This window comes from Salvelinus namaycush, chromosome 2, assembly GCF_016432855.1.
Source record: "Salvelinus namaycush isolate Seneca chromosome 2, SaNama_1.0, whole genome shotgun sequence".
NCBI classification, from domain to species: Eukaryota; Metazoa; Chordata; class Actinopteri; order Salmoniformes; family Salmonidae; genus Salvelinus; species Salvelinus namaycush.
Genome location: NC_052308.1, coordinates 57,575,135 through 57,596,768, shown reverse-complemented (window position 1 = coordinate 57,596,768; position 21,634 = coordinate 57,575,135). Strand labels below are relative to the sequence as shown.

Here is a 21,634-nt window from a genome sequence, read left to right as displayed (position 1 = left end):
GCCGTGATTGGGAGTCTCATAGGGCGTTGCACAATTGGCCCAGCGTTGTCCGGGTTTTGCCGGGGTAGGCCGTCATTGTAAATAAGAATTTGTTCTTAATTTGTTCTTAACTGACTTTCCTAGTTAAATAAATGTTAAATAAAAAATGAACCGACTTCGCGGTGGGCTTCGAACGGGACTCCTCGCTCACTCCCGGGAGGCAGTCCTGTTCCAAATCGGATGCAATCAACTTTTAGCCGTCGCAAAACACGCCTACCCGGGCGGGATTCATTTTGATGCTGCTAAACCCCTCCCACCGGAATGGGTTGGGCAAGACACTGCAGTAACAACACTGATTGCATCTTTGTTCTGGCCTTTACTCATATGACATGATAGATATATGTACACATATCGGTTTATAGAGACACTGAACGTCACCTCGAAAAGTGTCTAAAAAGATTTCCAGTCAGTGGTAAGTTATGTCTGATTTATGATTTGGAATGCAAGATGCATGTCTCTATGTGATTGTGTTATTGAATTGGGACTATTTACCGAAATGAAATGCGCTGAAACTCAGCAGAAAAGCATATATTGCATGTTACCATGTTTCATTGCAATGGTAATCTATGTCAAGCATGTCCAGTCATGGAAATTAGTTTTGCGCGTTTGGATGATGCAATATGATGTGATGAACTGCTCAGTATCAGCTGATTCCTCCAAACATGGCAGGCGACTCTCTTCTTTGAGAGACGTTATCCTTGATGTCTTTTTGCGATATGATTTCTAAAACAAAATGAATTCTCTCTGAAAGACTTCATTACTGTCATACACCCTTCACGGTCAATACTTGACATGCTGCTCTGTGGAATTTTATTTATACAATTATAAAAAGACCATGAGCTCATTTGATCCACTGAAAACAACATGAACAAATGTGATATGCACAGGGATTATTGCAGAAAGTGAAGTAGTCTATAGGCCTATAGTTTAAATGACTCGCAACCATGTAGATTGTGGTTCAATGAATTGTAATAAGGAGGCTAACACAGTGTTATTGAGGGTTTATTTTAAAGGTGATGCAGCTTTCTGGAAGGGGTGTGAACCTGACGAGACTGAAATCAATACTCAAAGCAACAATTTGATCAGTTTGATGCAGGCTTACAGTATAGGCTGTTGGATTTATCCAAGAAAATGAAATGATCATTCAACGTTTTCTTGATGACCATGAAATGAACAAGAAATGCAAATGTAATTCCACATTGTTACCTATAGTGTTGGCAGGCAAATTGGCGTTAGTTCCAATGGACTTGCCACAAGCATTTCAGTTTCAATCAACAATATTGATTCAAATGTATTGTTGCAGCCTTGTTTATTGATATATCAATCCAAATGAATGCCTTGTTAGACTTTCTATCTGGTTACTATGTAAAATGTATATATGGAGTATACCCCATTAAAAATGTATTTTATTGGTAATAGAAGAAGATGAGGGCTGTTTATTGTATTAGGTGCACAGTGTAAATGAGTGCAAAAACAAAAGGGGATTCCAACTGTTTTAAAATTGAGCATCACTACCAGTTTATTTGATTTCCACAGTAAGTGTCTTTGGATGGAGGAAGGGAGTCATTGTCTGCAACAATTAAATTCTGTTTTTAGGTCCTACTTTGTCATGTACCATACAGATCTGCTACAACGATCGACTATCGTACCATAAACCTTTTTTGTTATGAGACACAGTTCAGCGTTCAAAAACAGTTGCTTCTTGTTATCGGTCCGTGATGCTACAGTGCCGCCGTGTTCAAAGCAAGCCCTGCCCCCCTCTAGTCAATTAGCCTAGTGAATGACATGACATACTGTACCATCCAGCTCTATAGGTACCTATAAGAGTTCTCTACCAGCTGCTGTCCTTATCAATCTCATGTCAGTGAAATGTACAACACGGACAACATGGACAACGAACAGTGCTTCTTGCTTGCATGTGTGTATAGCTCACTGCTTTGCTATACTACAGTGAAATTCCAGCTATGTATGCTTGTGACTGTGTCTGTGAAGACTGAATCCTAAATTAACTGGACTTTTGTTTCCCCAAGCCTGCTGCCTCCCACACTGAAGGACTGAAGGTACAATAATATAGATATGTGTTCTTGTCATGGTCTGTTCAGTGACTGGAATGGAGTCTAATGTACAGATTGGAATTGTAGTCCCTTCTCTAACTTAACCATCAAATAATGTTTTATGCTGCAGTTTCAGTTTTGTGCCTAACAGAATTGCGTTGACGGACACAGGGTGTCCTTCCTCTGTATCCAATTATGTTAGAGCATGATCACCTTTTTTAGGGCAGGCCAGGAAGAATGCCTCTTCAAAGTATTTGAGCATAGTGCTTGTTCTACCCTATAACTATCCAGCCATATAAACAAAATATATGTTTTATATGGCTGGATATAAACATACTGAAAGTGTATGATCAATAGTCAAACTGTATCTGCGAAAGGCTAACATTTTTGTAATCCCACAAATTAATTTACATGAAAATACCAGTGGAATTCCAGACAATCCAAACGCCTTTACATTGTGGCACTCAGTTTTACCTATGAAATATTCAGACAGCACTCAGAGAGAGTGTCCTACCCATGGCCACTCTGGGCCCATCACGGCTCCTAGTTCTGAGACATTATCTCCATTGTCATGAGTAAAAAGCATTTACTGATAATGAGCCACATCATACAGTGTTCCCTCTCATTTGAAACAATGTCCCTCTGCCTGCAAGTTTATTCTGTTGGGGCTATTTATATGCTAGCTTCCAGTAACCCACCTCTTAACACACACACACACACACACACACACACACACACACACACACACACACACACACACACACCCTCTTATTTTTTCCATCCCAGCATGTACCCATTCGGAGGGGTCTCAGTGCGCATCCAGAGGGAGAGACTACACGCCGAGGGAATGGGAACCAATGAGCGGGCGCTGAAGTTCCTCAATCAGGACTACGAGGCCTTGAAGCAGGAGTGCCTGGAGAGCGGCTGCCTGTTCGAGGACCCCTGCTTCCCCACCGAGCCACCTTCCCTTGGCTTCAAAGAGCTGGCGCCCCACTCATCCAAAACCCAGGGCGTGGAGTGGATGAGGCCCACAGTAAGAGACTGATAGGAGTTACAGTGTTCCAAATTAATATTGTAGTTGAAGCCATACAAGAGATACACATACAAATCCCTTGGTTGTATCAACCCTTTGGGCTCCTGAGTGGCGCAGGGGTCTAAGGCACTGCATCTCTGTGCTAGAGGCGTTACTAAAGACCCTGGTTCGATTCCAGGCTGTATCACAACCACCCATGATTGGGAGTCCCATAGGGCCATGCACAATTGGCCAAGTGCCGTCTGGTTTAGAGTTTGGCCGGGGTAGGCCGTAATTGTAAATAAGAATTTGTTCTTAACTGACTTGCCTAGTTAAATAAAGGTTAAATAAAATAAATACAGATCTCAAGTAAGGATTTGTCCCTAAACTCATAAATGGTATTGCAAAAAAGTGTGTAAGCTATTCTCGTGGTGTCTAAATGGCTTTTGCTCAAGCCTCTAAATCAAACCCTTGTTCCTGTGTGGTTAGACTGTAGGATGAGCACAGTATGTGCTACTTGCAGACACATGGCACTCTAGATATATTTTGTGCCTGTGCTGAGAATTAAATAGTTATTTTGGCATGGAGGGGCACAATGAATGGCATGTCATGAGAAAAAAAACAGGTGGTCTTTTCAACAAAGAGGGTTAGGGTGTTGAGAGTTAGCTTTTAGGGTTAGCATTTCACCAAACCTGAAAAGGTGCTGTTTAAGATGAATCTCTCATTGTGACTTCTGTGTACTTACCAGTAATTCCTCCCACCCCATGCAAAGATAAAGGTCACAGTTGCCAGGTCGCAGTTGTAAATGAGAACTTGTTCTCAACTGCCCTACCTGGTTAAATAAAGGTGAAATAAAAAAAATATATAAAACACTCAAGCAACAAATTAGTCCCTTCCTTAATTATGTATCCACAAATGGTTGATACATTACTGTGGTCACAATGTGCCAGTCTATTTCTGCTTTCAAATAGTTCTTTGTATTGGTCTTGGAAAATGGATGTTATTCTTTACTACAGGAAAATGTTAGTGTCTGGTGGGTAAAAAAACAAATGTAACTCAAAATCCCTCTTTCGCGCAGCATGTGATAGCACTGTCATTCTATAGCAGAGGTAAAGACAGCACTGTTGATAGATTAACGTGGCGGTGGGCTGGTGTGAGAGCCATGCTCACTTCAGTCAGCGTCCCTTGTCGGGGAGTGTTGAACAAACAGTCTAGAGGCCTACATGCCAGACATATCTCCTCCAACAGCTGCTGCTTGTGTATACTAACTAACAGCACAAGCTGCTAAATGATTTAAATAACTTAAGGCTGGGAGGGCAGCCCTACTCTCTCACACTAGTGGCAGCTTTTCACTCTTCAAATCATGCTTTGATGTCATTTGACTCTGTACCGGTACCCCCTGTATAAAGCCCCGCTATTGTTATTTACTGCTGCTCTTTAATTATTTGTTATTCTTGTGTCTTTTTTGGCGGGGGGGGGGGGGGGGGGTTCTTAAAACTGCATTGTTGGTTAAGGGCTTGTAAGTATTCGGCACATGTGACAAATAACATTTGATTTGATTGAGAGAGTAACAATCTACTTTTGACAGACTTTTTGAACGCTTGAAAAGTTTGACTAAAGATATTTTCAGTGTCCGTCCAAAATGGACAAGGGTTAAAGTTGCAAAATCCTAAGTAGGGGTACTGTAGTTACACAAGCTTTTGCACCAGATTTAAAAACATCAGCTACATTTTCATTCATGATATTTGTCTCGATGTGTACATATTTGCGTGTCTTTAAAATACTGTTTCTGATTTTACTTCATTTTCAATAGGAGTTTTCAGATAACCCTGAGTTCATTTTGGGCGGCGCCACAAGGACTGATATCTGTCAAGGAGCACTGGGTGAGTATCAATGTGCTTAGGTGTCAATGTGCTGTAATAGTTTGACACTAAAAGGGGGCTTAATAAAAGGCCTTAAAAAGACTATGTATTTCTGTTTTCTGCAGTGTGGTACTCCAGGAACTACATTACTACTATTGTAATGGCTCAGACACACCGGTAGGATTGTCAAACGTTTGCTTGCCGACAGTACTTAGCACCTCTGAACAGAGTGTTGGCAGTCAATCTCTTTTGTGTTCACACAGCAAAGACCTTGAAGTCGTCAGCTATTCAGCCTTGTTAAAATACTCGAAATCAGAAGGTGGCAGTATCCTTGTTTGGAAATGCATGTCCATGTGAGTTGCTTTATGGTCTAGTCAATGTTACTTAGCTAGCTAGCTGCGCTAATATTGCTATTGTTGTTGAATTCCATTGTTGATACTAGTCACATGGCCACAGCTAGTTTGGCAACAGCTAAATAATAGCTAGCAAGATGACAAAGAAACAATTTAATTGACTCTTGCATGGACAATCCATAGATACATTTTTAGCTAGCTGGCTAATGTAAGCTAAATTGCATGATTCTCTAGCTAGCTAGCTGTTGTGCTAGGTAAAGTAAAGACACTGCATTGACTCTGGGCAGCCAGCTACAGGCTGCTGCTTCATGGATTTCATTATAATGTTACTAGCTACAGTGGCCAGATAGCTAGCTTGGTAAAGCATTTAGTGTTGTGTGCATTGTGCTGCACTTATTACCACCCCATTCATTTTATATGAAGTATGTATGACTACCTTGCTCAGTTAGCAAGCTAACGTTAGCTATCTAGCGAACTAATAAGCTAGTGCACATTAGCAAAAAGTACTTATTTGAGCACAAAACTCCTTAGCTAGATGTAAAAGATGTAAAGACTTGCTCTAGAAAAAAATATGTATTATGCAGCTTTGTTTTATTTTGAACACTGACGAAAAGGGTGGATTAGACCAGAAAAAGTGCCCTATTTCCCCCCCCCCCCCCCCCCCCCCCCCCCCCCTTGTCACTCCTGTCGGCTCCCCCATGTGGAGGTTTGTGCTCACTGATTGGCTCAAAGTCAAGTTGTCGGCTACTGCCTAGTATTGTGATTCTACAAGTAGAAACTGCAGTTTTGGTGGTATCAGGTCAGTACTCAGCAGGTATGTATTTTGTACTAGCAAGAAAAGGAACGGCTTCCTTCTGTGATAAGTAACTATTGGCAGTCTATCTACACTCAGATTTTCTGTGTGTTTCTTGCTTAAGCAGTTTCTGGGAGAAAAAGTCCCTTTTATTAAAAAAAAAAAAACTTGTTGCTTAACAGCAGTGTCCCTCCTCCTCCCCCTAATGTGTTGCAGGGTTTTCAATGTGAATGTTATTTTCCTCGACAGGGCACTTAAGTGAAACCAGAGGACTAGAAAAACTAACAAAATTACTGCCTGCGTGGAACAGTGAATAGCTCTTCCCTCATTCTGAGACATACAGTAGTTCATTCTACTACATAGAACAGAAAAACAACTCATCAATTCTTGCCAGACCTAACTTGCCTAGATGTTCAGTGGGATAGATTACAATGATGTTTTTTCACATTCCTTGGGAGTTCTGTGTTCGCTGTTCTGTGAAGGGAGTAGTATACAGCATTGTATGAGATCTTCAGTTTCTTGGCAATTTCTCGCATGGAATAGCTTTAATTTCTCAGAACAAGAATAGACTGACGAGTTTCAGAAGAAAGGTCTTTGTTTCTGGCCATTTTGAGCTTGTACAAATGCTGATGCTCCAGATACTCAACTAGTCTAAAGAAGGCCAGTTTTATTGCTTCTTTAATCAGGACAGCAGTTTTCAGCTGTGCTAACATAATTGCAAAAGGGCTTTCTAATGATCAATTAGCCTCTTAAAATGATAAACTTGGATTAGCTAACACAACGTGCCATTGGAACACAGGAATGATGGTTGCTGATAATGGGCCTTTGTACTCCTATGTAGATATTCCATAAATAAGCCATTTCCAGCTACAATAGTCATTTACAACATTAACAATGTCTGCACTGTATTTCTGATCAGTTTGATGTTATTTTAATGGACAGAAAATCAGCTTTTTGTTCAAAAACAAGGACATTTCTAAGTGACCCCAACCTTTTGAACGGTAGTGTACATATATACATACGGTACTAGTCAAAAGTTTGGACACACCTACTCATTCAAGGGTATTTTATTTTATTTTTTTTACTAATTTTTACATTGTAGAATAATAGTGAAGACATCAAAACTATGAAATAACATAGTAACCAAAAAAGTGCAAAACAAATCAAAATATATTTGAGATTCTTCAAAGTAGCCACCCTTTGCCTTGATGATAGCTTTGCACACTCTTGCCTTTCAACCAATCAGTTGTGTTGTGACAAGGTAGGGTTGGTATACAGAAGATAGCCCTATTTGGTAAAAGACCAAGTCCATATTATGGCAAGAACAGCTCAAATAAGCAAAGAGAAATGACAGTCCATCATTACTTTAAGACATGAAGGTCAGTCAATATGGAACATTTCAAGAACTTTGAAAGCTTCTTCAAGTGCAGTCGCAAAAACCATCAAGCGCTATGATGAAACTGGCTCTCATGAGGACCGCCACAGGAATGGAAGACCCAGAGTTACATCTGCTGGAGAGGATAAGTTCATTAGAGGTACCAGTCTCAGAAATTGCAGGCCAAATAAATGCTTCACAGAGTTCAAGTAACAGACACATCTCAACATCAACTGTTCAGAGGAGACTGCGCGAATCAGGCCTTCATGGTTGAATTGCTGCAACGAAACAACCACTAAAGAACACCAGTAATAAGAAGAGACTTGCTTGAGCTAAGAAACACAAGCAATGGACATTAGACCCGTGGAAATCTGTCCTTTGGTCTGATGAGTCCTAATTTGAGATTTTTGGTTCCAACCACCATGTCTTTGTGAGACAGAATAGGTGGACGGGAGATCTCTGCATGTGTGGTCCCCACCGTGAAGCATGGAGGAGGAGGTGTGATGGTGTGGGGGTGCTTTACTGGTGTCACTGTCTGATTTATTTGGAATTCAAGGCACAATTAACCAGAATGGCTACCACAGTATTCTGCAGCGATACGCCATCCCATCTGGTTTGGGCTTAGTGGGACTATCATTTGTTTTTCAACAGGACAATGACCCAACACAACTCCAGGCTGTGTAAGGGCTATTTTACCAAGAATGAGAGTGATGGAGTGTTGCATCAGATGACCTGGTCTCCACAATCACCCGACTTCAACCCAATTGAGATGGTTGAGATGATTTGGACCGCAGAGTGAAGGAAAAGCAGCCAACAAGTGCTCAGCATATGTGGGAACTCCTTCAAGACTGTTGGAAAAGCATTCCAGGTGACTACCTCATGAAGCTGGTTGAGAGAATGCCAAGAGTGTGCAACGCTGTCATCAAGGCAAAGGATGGCTACTTTGAAGAATCTAAAATATATTTTGATTTAAATGTTTTGGGGTTCCATTATTCCATATGTGTTATTTCATAGTTTTGATGTCTTCACTCTTATTATGCAATGTAGAAAATAATAAAAAATAAAGAAAAACCCTTGAATGAGTAGGTGTGTCCAAACTTTTGACTGGTACTGTCAAAAGCTCTGTGTGTGTAAAAGAAGAATGACCCTGACTAGGCAGCTGACTGTTTGGGTGTGGCAGAACCCATTTGTGAGTCAGGGAGACACTGGTAATGATTCACAGAAAGGCTAATAGCGGACACGCCTACATAGAAAGCGTGCTAATGGATCTTGGCTGATGTCCCATGCAGCAATCTCTGGCGTATGTTTGCAAAACAGGGTGGAGGGAGGCGGATAACGGACCTAGCCAATGGAATGGAATTCAAGATAAAAGATTGTTCAATCAGCGAGCTATCAGTCGTGATTAATGCCATGATCAGCTTCCTTTTTAACTAGTGAGAAAATGTTGTTGTGAGTAGATCACAGGATATGGCCCAAAAAAAGCCCAAAACTGTTCTGTTCTTGGGATCTCACAAGTCTTGTTTAAAGTTTCATCACAGCTCTAGTCTAGCTGGAAGTGAAAAGGCGGTTGGATGTGTAATTGTTATACACACGACGGGCTGAAGACCCAGCCCACAAACAACTTCTCTCTTTCTGTCTTTGGCAGGAGTTGACTCTCCTGTTATGTCACAGCCTGTGGGCTCCCCCTCTGTTTGTTTTGGGGAATTAACTTGATTGAGTTATGTAGCCTTTCAAGCATTCTATAAGGCTTATCAAACTTCAGGTTGAAGCTAACCAGTGCTTGAAATGTAATAGAAGATTTGACAATCTGATAATACTCCTCACTATAAGGTCTGTCTTTAACTTTTTCACCATCAAGCAGTGCTTAACTTATTGAACATATCTACTTCTGAGTATACACTTATATGGATAAGGCTGCTGTCATATGCACCCACATTAGAACACCGACACACTAGAATTTTATGTTCGAGAATTTCAGATGAAGCCAATGCTTTTTGAAGTTGTACTTTTGACGGACAAAAATGGACAATGATATTGGTCATACACAATTTAATCTGTTCATCCGTTTGAGTGTGGCCTTAGCCTTAGGATTTCAACCCCTCAGTCAATAACAGCAGTTACAATTCGCTTAAAAGGAAGGGATATTTTAGCAAGACCTCGAGGCCAGAGCAATCCCCAGTAGTGACATTGGGGACCTTTAACATTGCATTAGCAATCCCCATAGCTCTCTCTATAGGGAAGTAGCTAATGCTTACTCCCCACGCTAACTCAGTTACAGTACATGACCCCTTAAAAGCTGAATACATTTACATTTGAGTAATTTAGCAGACACTCTTATCCAGAGCAACTTACAGTAGTGAGTACATACATTTTTGTACTGGTCCCCCGTGAGAATCAAACCCACAACCCTGGCGTTTCAAGCGCCATGCTCTACCAACTGATCTACACGGGACCATAATAGTTGAGGTTGCCTGATGGTTTTAACAATGTGACGATGGTGGGAATAAGCCTTTGACATGTTCAGCTGTTCTTGCTTCATGCCATTGATAGTAGTCTGCTCATGGTGCATGATTTCAGTTAAAGCAAATTGGAAGCGATTTTTCAAAGAGGAGTTGAGGTTTTGGAAAACAAGAACAAATGTTTGAAGGCTTGGCTCAGACTGGCCAAAATGCATTAGGTTGGCTTTTCACTCACTACTAAATGCTGAACAAGGGTGATTTGAGCTGAGTGCTTGAAATGAGTTAAGTGTTTTGTTTGCTACTAACAGCAGCCTTCATTTAAAGTGGTGAGATAGAAACCGCACCAGACAGTGTAAATGTTGTGTTTTTAAGACATATGGGTAATATTTTAGAAAGATGCACACATTACTAATTTAGGCTATGGTGCCGTTTAGATTTTGAATGTTAAGATTTCTTTATTGTTATTTGGCAGTATTTTAAGAAAACATTTGAGGCTCAGCTAAATTAGCTTATATTTATTCACCCTCTCTCACATTTTCACCCCAGGTTAAAATGATTAAATTTGAAAATGCCTTAACTATCTCCCTCTTCTCCCATCTGGGCCAGGTGCTTCTATTCTGAGCCTGGTTCCTCTCTAGGTTTCCTTTTCGTAGGAAGGTTTTCCAGGCCACTGTGCATCTGCGTTCTCTTTGGAGTTTAGGCCAGGTTACTGTGAAGCACTTGGTGACAACCGCTCAGTGTTTAATAAGTGCTTTATAAATACATTTGATTAATTTCTTTTTTACTATTTTCCCTCTGTGGCTAGGTGACTGCTGGCTCCTGGCAGCCATTGCTTCCCTCACCCTTAACGAGAAGCTGCTACACAGGGTGGTCCCTCATGGTCAAACCTTCCAAGACAACTACGCTGGCATCTTCCACTTCCAGGTCCAATCAATCAAACAGAATAGAGGAAATGGAATAGAAAAACCTTTTAATGAAAGATAATATAATGATACAGCTTCAAACAGCGTGGTAGCCTAAATACGTAAGAAAGAGTGACTTGCCATATTCAGATTGAAGTTTGATTTGAGCGATTTTAAATCAGCCTTTTGTAGGAGGCTCAATTCCTGAATTATCAGGTCACAGGGCTTTTCCCCCAAAGAATTCCCAGAGAGACAACAGTTCTGGCATATATTATTAGGTGATTATGGGAAGCACTTAATAATATATGCTGGAGACGTTATTTAGCGTCATAGGGGAGCATAAAACAATTATAACCTTCATGTCTGACTCCAAATTCTTCCCCAACAGTAATGACTGTTTTGTTTGTTCACAGTTCTGGCAGTTTGGAGAGTGGGTGGATGTTGTCATTGATGATCGACTGCCTGTCAAAGATGGCAAGCTGATGTTTGTTCACTCCGCTGAGGGTAACGAGTTCTGGAGTGCCCTGGTTGAGAAGGCTTATGCCAAGTATGATTTTCCTAATATTAGCTATTGTCTGTGTCAAAAGTTTTGAATGTTTTAATGGTTCTGTAAAACAGGCTTTAATTCAGGTATACAGTGCATCCATCTTAGAATATAATTGTATTTTTGCAATGTTTTATTTGCTACACCAAGTTAACAGTTGGTAACAATTGAATGTTCATAAAGCATACATGTCACAAGTCCAGTTAGCTCTGACATGTGTAATTGCGTCATACATTCCTTAAGCTTACATAAATCTATGTCGCTATAATGTTATGTTTATTATTTATTATGTTTGTTTTATGAACATACATTTCATTTACGAATATTGCAGATAGTGAAGACTTTTACATTGTTGCATGAAGGGATATAATTATTTTCCAGCATTGTGACATTTTTGTGTTAGACTGAGTGGCTCCTATGAGGCCTTGTCTGGTGGCAGCACCACAGAGGGCTTTGAGGACTTCACCGGTGGCGTGGCAGAGTTTTACGAGCTACGTAAGGCACCTAAGGATCTGTACCGGATCATCGGTAAAGCCCTGGAGAGAGGCTCCCTTCTGGGCTGCTCCATTGACGTAAGTGGCGTCTCTGTTACATGACAACCTGCAGTACACATATGCAGTCCTCTCAGATGGGGGTTGTTTCTGGATGGGACCTAGGTCACTGGCGCAGGTCCTATGTTCTAATCTAGGTTGACATTTTCCCCCATTCAGCTTTTAAATTCCCCAAAACAACAGAATCACTCACAACATGAATCTTGGCTTATTTTAAAACAACCTATCTTTCCACATAATGGAATTGTGAGCTGAAGTATTCTCAATGTTTTGCCTCTGGTGATGGTTTGAGACAAAAGTGGTCCCCTAAAATGGACAGAAATGGGCACATCTTCCCACGCCCCTGGGCATACCTGGGCATACAGTATATTGTTAGCCTAAAGCTACTTAAGAAATTATTTATATCGTAATATGTGTATATGAACCACACAGGCAACACTCAAGCCAACATTTTAGGTAAAAAATAACTAAACATCCATACAGCCTCTTTTAAAGTGGAGAGAAAAAGAGTCTGTTGTCACAATTATATTTTTGGCCGAAGATGTCATGTCCCAAGTGTGTGTGGTAACAATTGAATATGTATGATGACATCTGTTTGCATTCCCAGATCACCAGTGCCTTCGACATGGAAGCAGTGACCTTTAAGAAGCTGGTTAAAGGCCATGCCTACTCTGTCACAGGTCTGAAGCAGGTGGGTGAGTGAAAATAAGGCTTTGTGGAAAAGTGAGGGATTTGCCTCCTCCTGCGGGCCATTTCAAGCCTTAGGCGATTGTGCCTGATTCATACTATAGGGCAGACCCGAACCATACTGTAATAGCTCAGATTTTCATTTTCACATTGTCCTTTCCAGCATGGTTCCATTGTGGATTCGTAAGCAGGCCAGCTAAGTACAATTTAGCATAGCGTGGCTCAGCTTGACCCTAGTGTGAATCTGGAATTGGAGGAAAAGGAGTGGTGAAAACAGGAATATAAACATAAACAAATCACAAAAAGCAAAATAAGAAGCACTTATTCTCCTCATCTTTCAGTATACAGGCAATCTTTTGCTTATTTCCAAATTAATAGTTATACGGGCATCTGTGACTCAAACAACATCATGATTGAGAAATTCTACTTTCAAATTGGAATGTGTTAAAATTTCAAAGTAAAATCTGACCCAATTTTTGTGTGTGTCTGTCTATCATCATAGGTGGATTTCCGGGGTCGCATGGAGAGGTTGATCCGTATTCGTAACCCCTGGGGCCAGGTGGAGTGGACCGGGGCTTGGAGTGATAAGTGAGTTCACATCACAACCATCATGCTTTTCTGGACAGCGTAGGGCTCTGTGGCTCAGACGGGTATAATACTCAATGTGCATCAGCAGTTTTTTTTCTTATGTCAGTCACTGACAGTCACTCAATTAGCCCATGTCAGCTAACATTTTATAAGATTGCTAGGTAAGTTAGCCAAGCCAGCTATATCTAAACCTTCATGGCTGAATTACCTACCGGGCATGAAGGGCATGTGCCCAGGGCCCCTGATTTTGTTATTCACCCAGATATCGTATGAACATGACCTAAGTCAAGGCAAAATGTGCTTTAAAACTGCAACCAAATCTCGCTTAGGGCCTCCAAAAGGCTGCGTGTGTGTCTGTGTACATCTGTTTGTGTGCACGAATTCGCTATTCAAATTTCACGTTTTATTAGACGTATGTACAGGATACACATTGTATACACCATCCAACGAAATGCTTATTTGCAGGTTCCTTCTCGACAATGCAACAACAATAAGAAATAAGAAAAGTTAAGGATACGAACATAAAGTAAATTACTAAGTAGAATAATAATTTTAGCATAAGTATAATAGAGGAAGCCACAATTTATGATCTAATATGTACACTTGTTTTGGGAAAGGGGGGATTGCTCAACGGGAGCAGCGAGAGTTTTCCTGGATGGCTCGGTATTGGCTGCCTCGAAGTGAGCATGGAATGTGTTAAGCTCGTCTGGGAGGTGGGCTTCGGTGGGCACCACACACACAGTTGGATTTGCCTGTGATAGTCTGTAGTCCTTGCCACATGCGTCGTGAGTCTGAGTTGTTGAACATCAATTCAAGTTTGAGTCTTTATTTACTTTTTGCATCCCTAATGGATTTGCGGAGCTCGTACCTGCTTGCCTTGTACTTGATTTTTTTTTCTGTACTCTCTCCCTTTAGTTTTAAGGTTGTTGTCAGTAAGATCTTTGCATTACATTTCTATTGATCAGTTCAACAATACTCATCACTGTCTCTCTCTTTTTCTCTCTCCGTGTCTGTGTCTCTCTCTCGGATATTGCTATTAGTTCGTCTGAGTGGGATGCGATTGATCCATCAGAGAGGGAGGACATGAATTGCCACATGGAGGACGGAGAGTTCTGGTGAGTTCACATTCTGAGATATCACCTTGTGTGTTTTCCACCCACAACTCTGTTGTTTTCTATGGTGTCCTGTTTGTTGGGGCTGGACCCTGTATACCACACCGGCATCCGATAACAATCTAACCCAACCCACACCTGACCCAAACCAGATGGAAATATTAACATTTTTATCAAACAGATTCCATCTGTCTCCCTTTCCCTGCTTTCTGAATATACAGGATGCCCTTCCAGGAGTTCCTGCGCCAGTTTTCCCGGCTGGAGATCTGTAACTTGACAGCAGACGCTCTGAGTGATGACAGCCAGAGTTTCTGGAACACCATCAAGTTTGACGGAGGCTGGAGGAAGGGCAGCACGGCTGGAGGCTGCCGGAACCATCCAAGTGAGAGCACCATGACCACCACACTACACCCACTACCTTGTAGGCACTTGTGTAGACCTGAGAGGATTTGATCGTTGTAAGCAATATGGTAACAATTCCACCTAGGTGGTAGGGGCTAGGAGTTGATTTCGGATTCAGGGATACACTTAAACTGTCTTTTCTATATCACATGAGTTGCATACCTTGTTCATGGATTGCATATGTTGCAACATACAAATATCCTAGTGAGAACATACCATAACATATTTTATAAGGAATATACTGATATTTTGGTGTTATGCTTTCAAGTACCTAGTTATGACATTAGGGGGTGCTGTAGGATCATAGACAGAATCCGATACATACAGAGCTGCAGTACTTGTTCACTTCTCTCCTTTATCTGAGGGACGTGATCTAAGATATTTGCCTGTGTTTGTTTGTTTGTTTTCTTCACGTGGCAAAGTCACCATACAGACCATATCAACGGCGAAGGTTGGCTAATCTTAAAACGTTTTGCAGGCAATGTCCATGGCTCGGACCTGCATTGCAATTTAGGCTACGCAATTTAAGCTAGTATTCCCATGTTGAAGCCAATTACCTTTTGTGAAAAACTGGGGACATGTTGTTGTTTTTTTAAACTAGGCCTATTATAGGGTTACTGTAAGCCTATGACGTTTAATAAACAGTCTTCAATGGATAGGACGCACAGCCATGCCCTCCTAATGAATTGGAGTTCATGACAACGGAACATCAAACACCGTAAATGCACAACCACATTAAAAGCTTCGGGAGCAGGTTTTCATTGGCCAGTGAGTGGTCAAGCCCTCGTTACACCTACAACAAATGAATGAAAAGCGTGCCTCTACACTACCACCAGCTGTTGTGCCCATAATTCCCGCTGTCAAAACAACAAAAATATTTCTGACACACCCACAGCATTGCGCGAGTGTGCTAAGATTTACGTTTGCGTTTGGTTTGTTAAAATAGAGCCATGAGTTGAGTTAGAATTGACTGCAGGCGTTTTAACTTGCTATGTTCAAAGGAGGTAGAACCCAAAATATACATTATCATGACCTCTGCCTTCTGTCTTTGTTAGACACCTTTTGGATCAACCCCCAGTATAAGATTACCCTGCTGGAGGAGGACGACGACCCTGAGGATGAAGAGGAGGCCTGCAGCTTCTTGGTGGCGCTCATGCAGAAGGATAGGCGCCGCTACCGACGCCAGGGCCAGGACATGCACACCATTGGCTTTGCCATCTACGAGGTGAGGGGTCAAAGGTGACAAGGTGACATGCCAGTAGCAGAGGAGAAAATTAAGCTGCAATAAATGTCGATGAAGGGTAGAATAAACTAAAGATACATTTTGCCAAGTAGAGGTAGATTCTGTGTATAATGTCTGTTTATTTGATGTGATACCCAGTGACCAAAGAATCAACAGTAGACCAAAACAAAATGTCCCTAAAACTGACCTTGTCCTTTCTATCATTACAGATTCCAGAAGAGGTATGTAACGGTTTCAGGCACCCACATAAACACACACACAAACTAGCCCTATCTACCCCCTGTCCTTCTTCTCTCAGTTTAAGGGTTGTCAAAGTGTTCACTTGAAGAAAGACTTCTTCTTGAAGCACTCATCATGTGCACGTTCTGAGACCTTTATCAACCTGAGGGAGGTGAGCGCACGGCTGCGCCTGCCACCCGGGGAGTACCTTGTGGTACCCTCCACCTTCGAACCTGGGAAAGAGGCTGACTTTGTCCTCAGAGTCTTCACTGAGAAGCAGTCGGAGACACAGTGAGTACAGTATAGTAGTACTTCAGGGATGTGCAATTTAAATGGAGAAATACAGTTCTGTTAGCAGCAAAATTGTCAATCCTAAATTATTTCTCGTCTGGTTTTCTCAATACACCTCAATCAGTTGTTGGTAATTATGTACAGCTGTTGGGTCTTAAATTGACCCGTTTTGTCGCAGGAGAAAATAATCCTGCAGTAGGAGGATTTGAATGTTTGAAGAAATATTTAGAATCGCAGCTGGAAGCGGCGTTTGTATACAATGCAGTATCGTACCTACATTTTAGGCCTACTGCAGGTCCACTGGGTACCAGTTCAACTGGTTTTAAGATGTCCTTTTTCTCAATAATATATACTGTAGATCTAAAAACAATCATGGGCTTTCATGGGCCATTGCGTAGCTGAGGTAGCCTACGCAATGGCTCATGAAAACCTATAATTTTTTATGACCATGGGGGGAGTAATATCATTTCATATTTAGTTTGTATTCACCTGTGGGCTGCCACTTGAAAAAAAATAAAAAATAAAATAATGTACATATATACAAAGTATTGATCATGATGATCATATTAGAGTTTTAAAAAATTATACATTTAGTATGTAAATGAAAAGAAAGAAAAATAAGTGAGCCTTGATCCCCAACCCCACATTTCCAACAAGACTCCATCCAACCACCCACCCACAATATATATCTGTGTTATTAAGCTATATAAAATGACAGTTGTTGATGAGTATGGCTGCATTTCAGTTACATTTTTGTACATTTGAATGTTGGAGTAATAGGACCTGGGCCTAGCGTTTGACTGCCCCCGCATGGAGAGAAAAATATAACTTTTCAGGGAATCATATTTGAATTTCCTGATGCAGTAGGAAAATTCTCAGCGACAAAAGAGTGATCAAGTTAAGATTTGACATCTGTATACCACTGTATTTTCTAGACATTGGCACAATTTGGTAAAGAATTGGAATAAGAGTCTGTGGCTATTGTATTGTATGGCTATCACTGAATGTAAAAAGCAGCTTTGGTATATTCTAAACATTGCATGTAAACATTTATGGAATTTATTTTAAATAGTTGCTATGTCATTTCAGAGAACTGGATGATGATGTGGTGGCAAACTTTGAAGATGAGGTAAAGAGTCAAGCTTAGATGTTCAACTCCCTTGCAATAAGTGCTTAACCAAGAACTTGACTTAGGGGTGTGAATACTTATGCAATTGAGACATTCCATTTTTCATTACGGGAAAATAAAAATGTATTTTTCTTTAAGTTTGAAAGTGTGGAGTAGGTTGTGTATATATATTTTAAGTTACTGCAACATGCCAGAACTTTGCAAGGAATTAAATACTTTCACAAGGCACTGTTATTTCACTTGTTGACCATGTATCAACATGGATGGACAGCCGAGTCTTTATCTTCACAGGAGGACATCTCAGAGAGTGACATTGAGGACTCATTCAGGGCCATGTTCGCTCAGTTATCTGGGGAGGTGAGTTTCAAGTTTGGTTTTGCTCCGAAACGCATTTGAATGCAAAGATAATGTGTTTCATGTTTAAGAACATGGAGACATTTTGAGTACAAAACCATTATCTGCTTTATGTTTTAGGACATGGAGATCTCTGTCCGTGAGCTCAGAACCATTCTCAATAGGGTGGTGACCAAACGTAAGTACTGTTCATTCAATGCTCTTCAGGTCGAGGGGGTTTAGTGACTCGTCATCCATTCAATGCAATTTCTGAAATGTGGTCTGTTATCCTATATTCAGGTAAAATGGGCAGACACCATTGAGGTTTTTTAAATCACTTTTAAAACCCCATATTTTTAGCCAGGCCTTTAATAAGTGATTATTTTACACATCTTCTGTGATCTTATGTTCTTTTATTTATCCTCTTTAATGCTTTAACTTTTTTAATTTATTGTTTTAATGTAAAGTGTGTTGCAATTTTAAATTGGATTTGATTCCCAGACAGGGACCTGCAGACTGATGGATTCAGCATGGAGTCCTGTAGAGGCATGGTCAGCCTATTAGACGTATCCTTCCTCAGCTAGTCACTTTAACACTCCCTACCCTTCATTTCAATACATACTCAACTTTATTTGGACAAAGGATATATTACGGCAGTATTAATGAAAAATACAATACATACATAACCAATTGCGTGATCACAAAAAAGTATCATTGCTTTGATATGTTACACTAACAGACAAATGTTGCACTCCATTTCCAATTGCTATCAATGACACCTTGACTCACCTGTTACGCAGAAAGATGGCACCGCTCGCCTTGGTATAGTTGAGTTTCAGATTCTGTGGAATAAGATCAGGAAGTGGCTGGTGAGTTGAAATATGCTGATAATTGTATGACAATATTTCACTTCTGTAAAATTGACAATGGCATGCAAGAATGCAAGGCAGACACCCATAGCTCTAATCTCTTCTTTTCCCAGGGAATCTTCCGCCAGTTTGATCTGGACAAGTCTGGATGTATGAGCTCCTATGAGATGCGTCTGGCCTTGGAGTCTGCTGGTGATTACTCTATCTTCGCACTACTGGATTGGTGTTGTTCAGTAGACACGAAACAGGCACAAATATTTATAAATAGAATAAAACAGATGTACTAGCTACCTGAACTTGAAAATAATGCGTAGGTTTTGCTACATTATACCTACTGAACACAATCCAGGGGCTTCAATGAAACAACTAATGACTATAACTTTTGTACTATAACTCTACATTACTTATGCACTACAACACATTATGAATTGCAGAGTTGATGTTGTCAATTACGTCAATTACATTATAGGTAATTCAGTACTGTTGATATCACAGGAGGTTGGTGGCACCTTAATTGGGAAGGACAGGCTCGTGGTCATGACTGGAGCTGAATAAGTTGATGCCATCCCATTCGCTCTGTTCCAGCCATTATTATGAGCCGTCCTCCCCTCAGCAGCCTCCACTGGTTGATATCAATGGATAACACTGCTTTCATCTTTACAGTCAGACTACAGTAGCCTGTTCCCAGATCTGTTTGTGCTATCATGTCAACTCCTTGTCACTTATTGCCATTGCATTACTATGAATTGACATGATAACACAACCAGATCTGGGACCAGGCTTAGACAACAGTATGTGATGTCGGAAAAAAACTCTTTGGTTTTCATGTGTTACATGCTTTATGATCTTCACAGGATTCAAACTGAACAACAGGCTGAACCAGGTGCTTGTGGCCAGATACGCTGAAAACGAGGTCATCGACTTTGATAACTTTGTCTGCTGTCTGGTCAAGCTAGGAGCCATGTTCAGTATGTATTTTTTTTGTCTTTGACTACACAACCTGGTCCAGAAACAACATTTAGTCATGAAAGTATTGGATATATGTAAGCTCCCCTATGCCTGATTGGAATGGTTAGTGGAGCCATTATCACCATTTTGAATACATATCTGATTCTTTTAAATCTGCAAAGGGGGGTGAGGGCTAGGCCAGTGATTGTTTCTGGACTGTGATTTTGTGATTGAATTCACATTATCATTTCATAATTAGGACCAGGAAAAATTATTGACTTCTGTCTGTACTGGTAGTTCTGTCCTCCAGCACCAAGACATTGATGTAGTGCCCTCTGAAGCTTACAGTCATTCATCACATCTTCATCATTTCCATTAATATTCTACTTATCACACATTAAAGGGATACTTCTGGATTTTGACAATGAGCATGCTAGCAAATACCCATAGACTTAGTATTTGTGATAACGCTAGTTAGTATTGGCTAACGAAACTACCTCTACCTGCCTTCATACTGGACACAGAGACATAAAAATGGTTCTTTTGAAAAAAAGAAAGCAGGGAAATACTTTCACAGAGATGTTGGGCTGGTACCTGCAGTGGTGCATCGAATTACAGGATAAAGATGTCATTGGTCAGATGGTCAAGAAAAGTTAATGGCGTTAATTATAGATGGTGTTAAAGCACAATTCTAAATATATATATTTCCCCTTATTTTCACAGAGGCCTTCCAGGAGTTGGATAGAGAAGGCACTGGAACTGCTGAAATGAATATCACAGAGGTGAGACCATTTGAATTTCAATGCTGTGTCTTTTAATTACTGATTCACTAAGGAAAAGTAACCTTATCCACTCTGTCTTTGTCTCTCACAGTGGCTGTATATGACCATGTGTGGTTGAAGTGTATGGTGATCTTGTATGCTGTAGAAGAGGACACATACACACCCATAGTAGAGGACAACCATAGCCTCAAAGTGCCTCCAAAGCATCTCAGTGCACCCAACCAAGGCTTGCATCATCTCAAACAATCCCAAAGAAACTTCTACTCCCTGCTTTTTAATCACCACTACAAATACCTTGCTGCCTCTGCTCAATAACTTGGCAATTGCATTTAACCTGGTCAATTACATGTGATGAAAATGAAATGCTTTACTAAGGGAGTCGCTGCATATAAATCACTGCACGCATTATACAATGGCAAAGTTTTCAGGGCATACCGTTGTGCAAAGAATGCCTGTATTTTTTAAGTTCCATTCCAAACCTCTTAGGTTTTCCTCTCTTGTTTAACCATCAAATTCAGATGCTAGTCTGTAATAAGAGATGATATCGTACTCTGTGACATTATGTATTTTTTGCTACCTTTCGCAGGATCTTGGATTGTAGAAAGTATGTAGAGCTATAGGCTGCTAATGAACTGTAAATTGTAGTGATGAATTAGTCTTTAGGATACCTCAGTACAGTACACTACATCAGTTAAAGACAGAAATATAACTCATCTTTTTCTCAAGATGGCAATTTTAGTCTAAAAATTGGTGAGGGTACTTTCAACTGAAACACTAAATGTAGGAAAGGGACTCTTCAAAATGTGACAAGGTAAAAAGTAACTTTGATGCCTATGCTGAACTGCACATTTTAATTCTGCGAAGAATGTCACTGAATAAAAACTGACTGATCATGTAACTTTTGAGTGATTAATTTTCTAAAGATGATTAAGAACATGGTTAATGCATAGTTATAATCCCTAATGCAAACAAGGTGTGTATGAATGTAACCTTTTATTATTATTTATCGTTGATATGAATGATAAGGTCATTTTGCTTCCAAAACCATACCGCAAGAGATGCATGTTAGAGCGCCATGTTCAAGCGC

The 21,634-nt window shown here is 40.6% G+C and overlaps 1 protein-coding gene across 1 annotated transcript; it reads left to right on the top strand.

The window, feature by feature from the left end:
* Positions 1-2,229: 2,229 nt before the first annotated feature.
* On the top strand, positions 2,230-21,428 carry LOC120064847 (calpain-1 catalytic subunit-like). Its single transcript, XM_039015443.1, has 21 exons — positions 2,230-3,126; positions 4,919-4,988; positions 10,753-10,871; positions 11,263-11,396; positions 11,797-11,965; positions 12,552-12,635; positions 13,134-13,219; positions 14,260-14,334; positions 14,553-14,713; positions 15,789-15,958; positions 16,186-16,197; positions 16,275-16,486; positions 17,576-17,615; positions 17,907-17,972; positions 18,090-18,147; positions 18,450-18,514; positions 18,749-18,817; positions 18,931-19,009; positions 19,672-19,785; positions 20,489-20,547; positions 20,639-21,428. Exons 1-21 carry the CDS (start codon positions 2,665-2,667, stop codon positions 20,663-20,665), a joined length of 2,331 nt encoding a protein of 776 aa, XP_038871371.1. The 5' UTR covers positions 2,230-2,664; the 3' UTR covers positions 20,666-21,428.
* Positions 21,429-21,634: the final 206 nt, after the last annotated feature.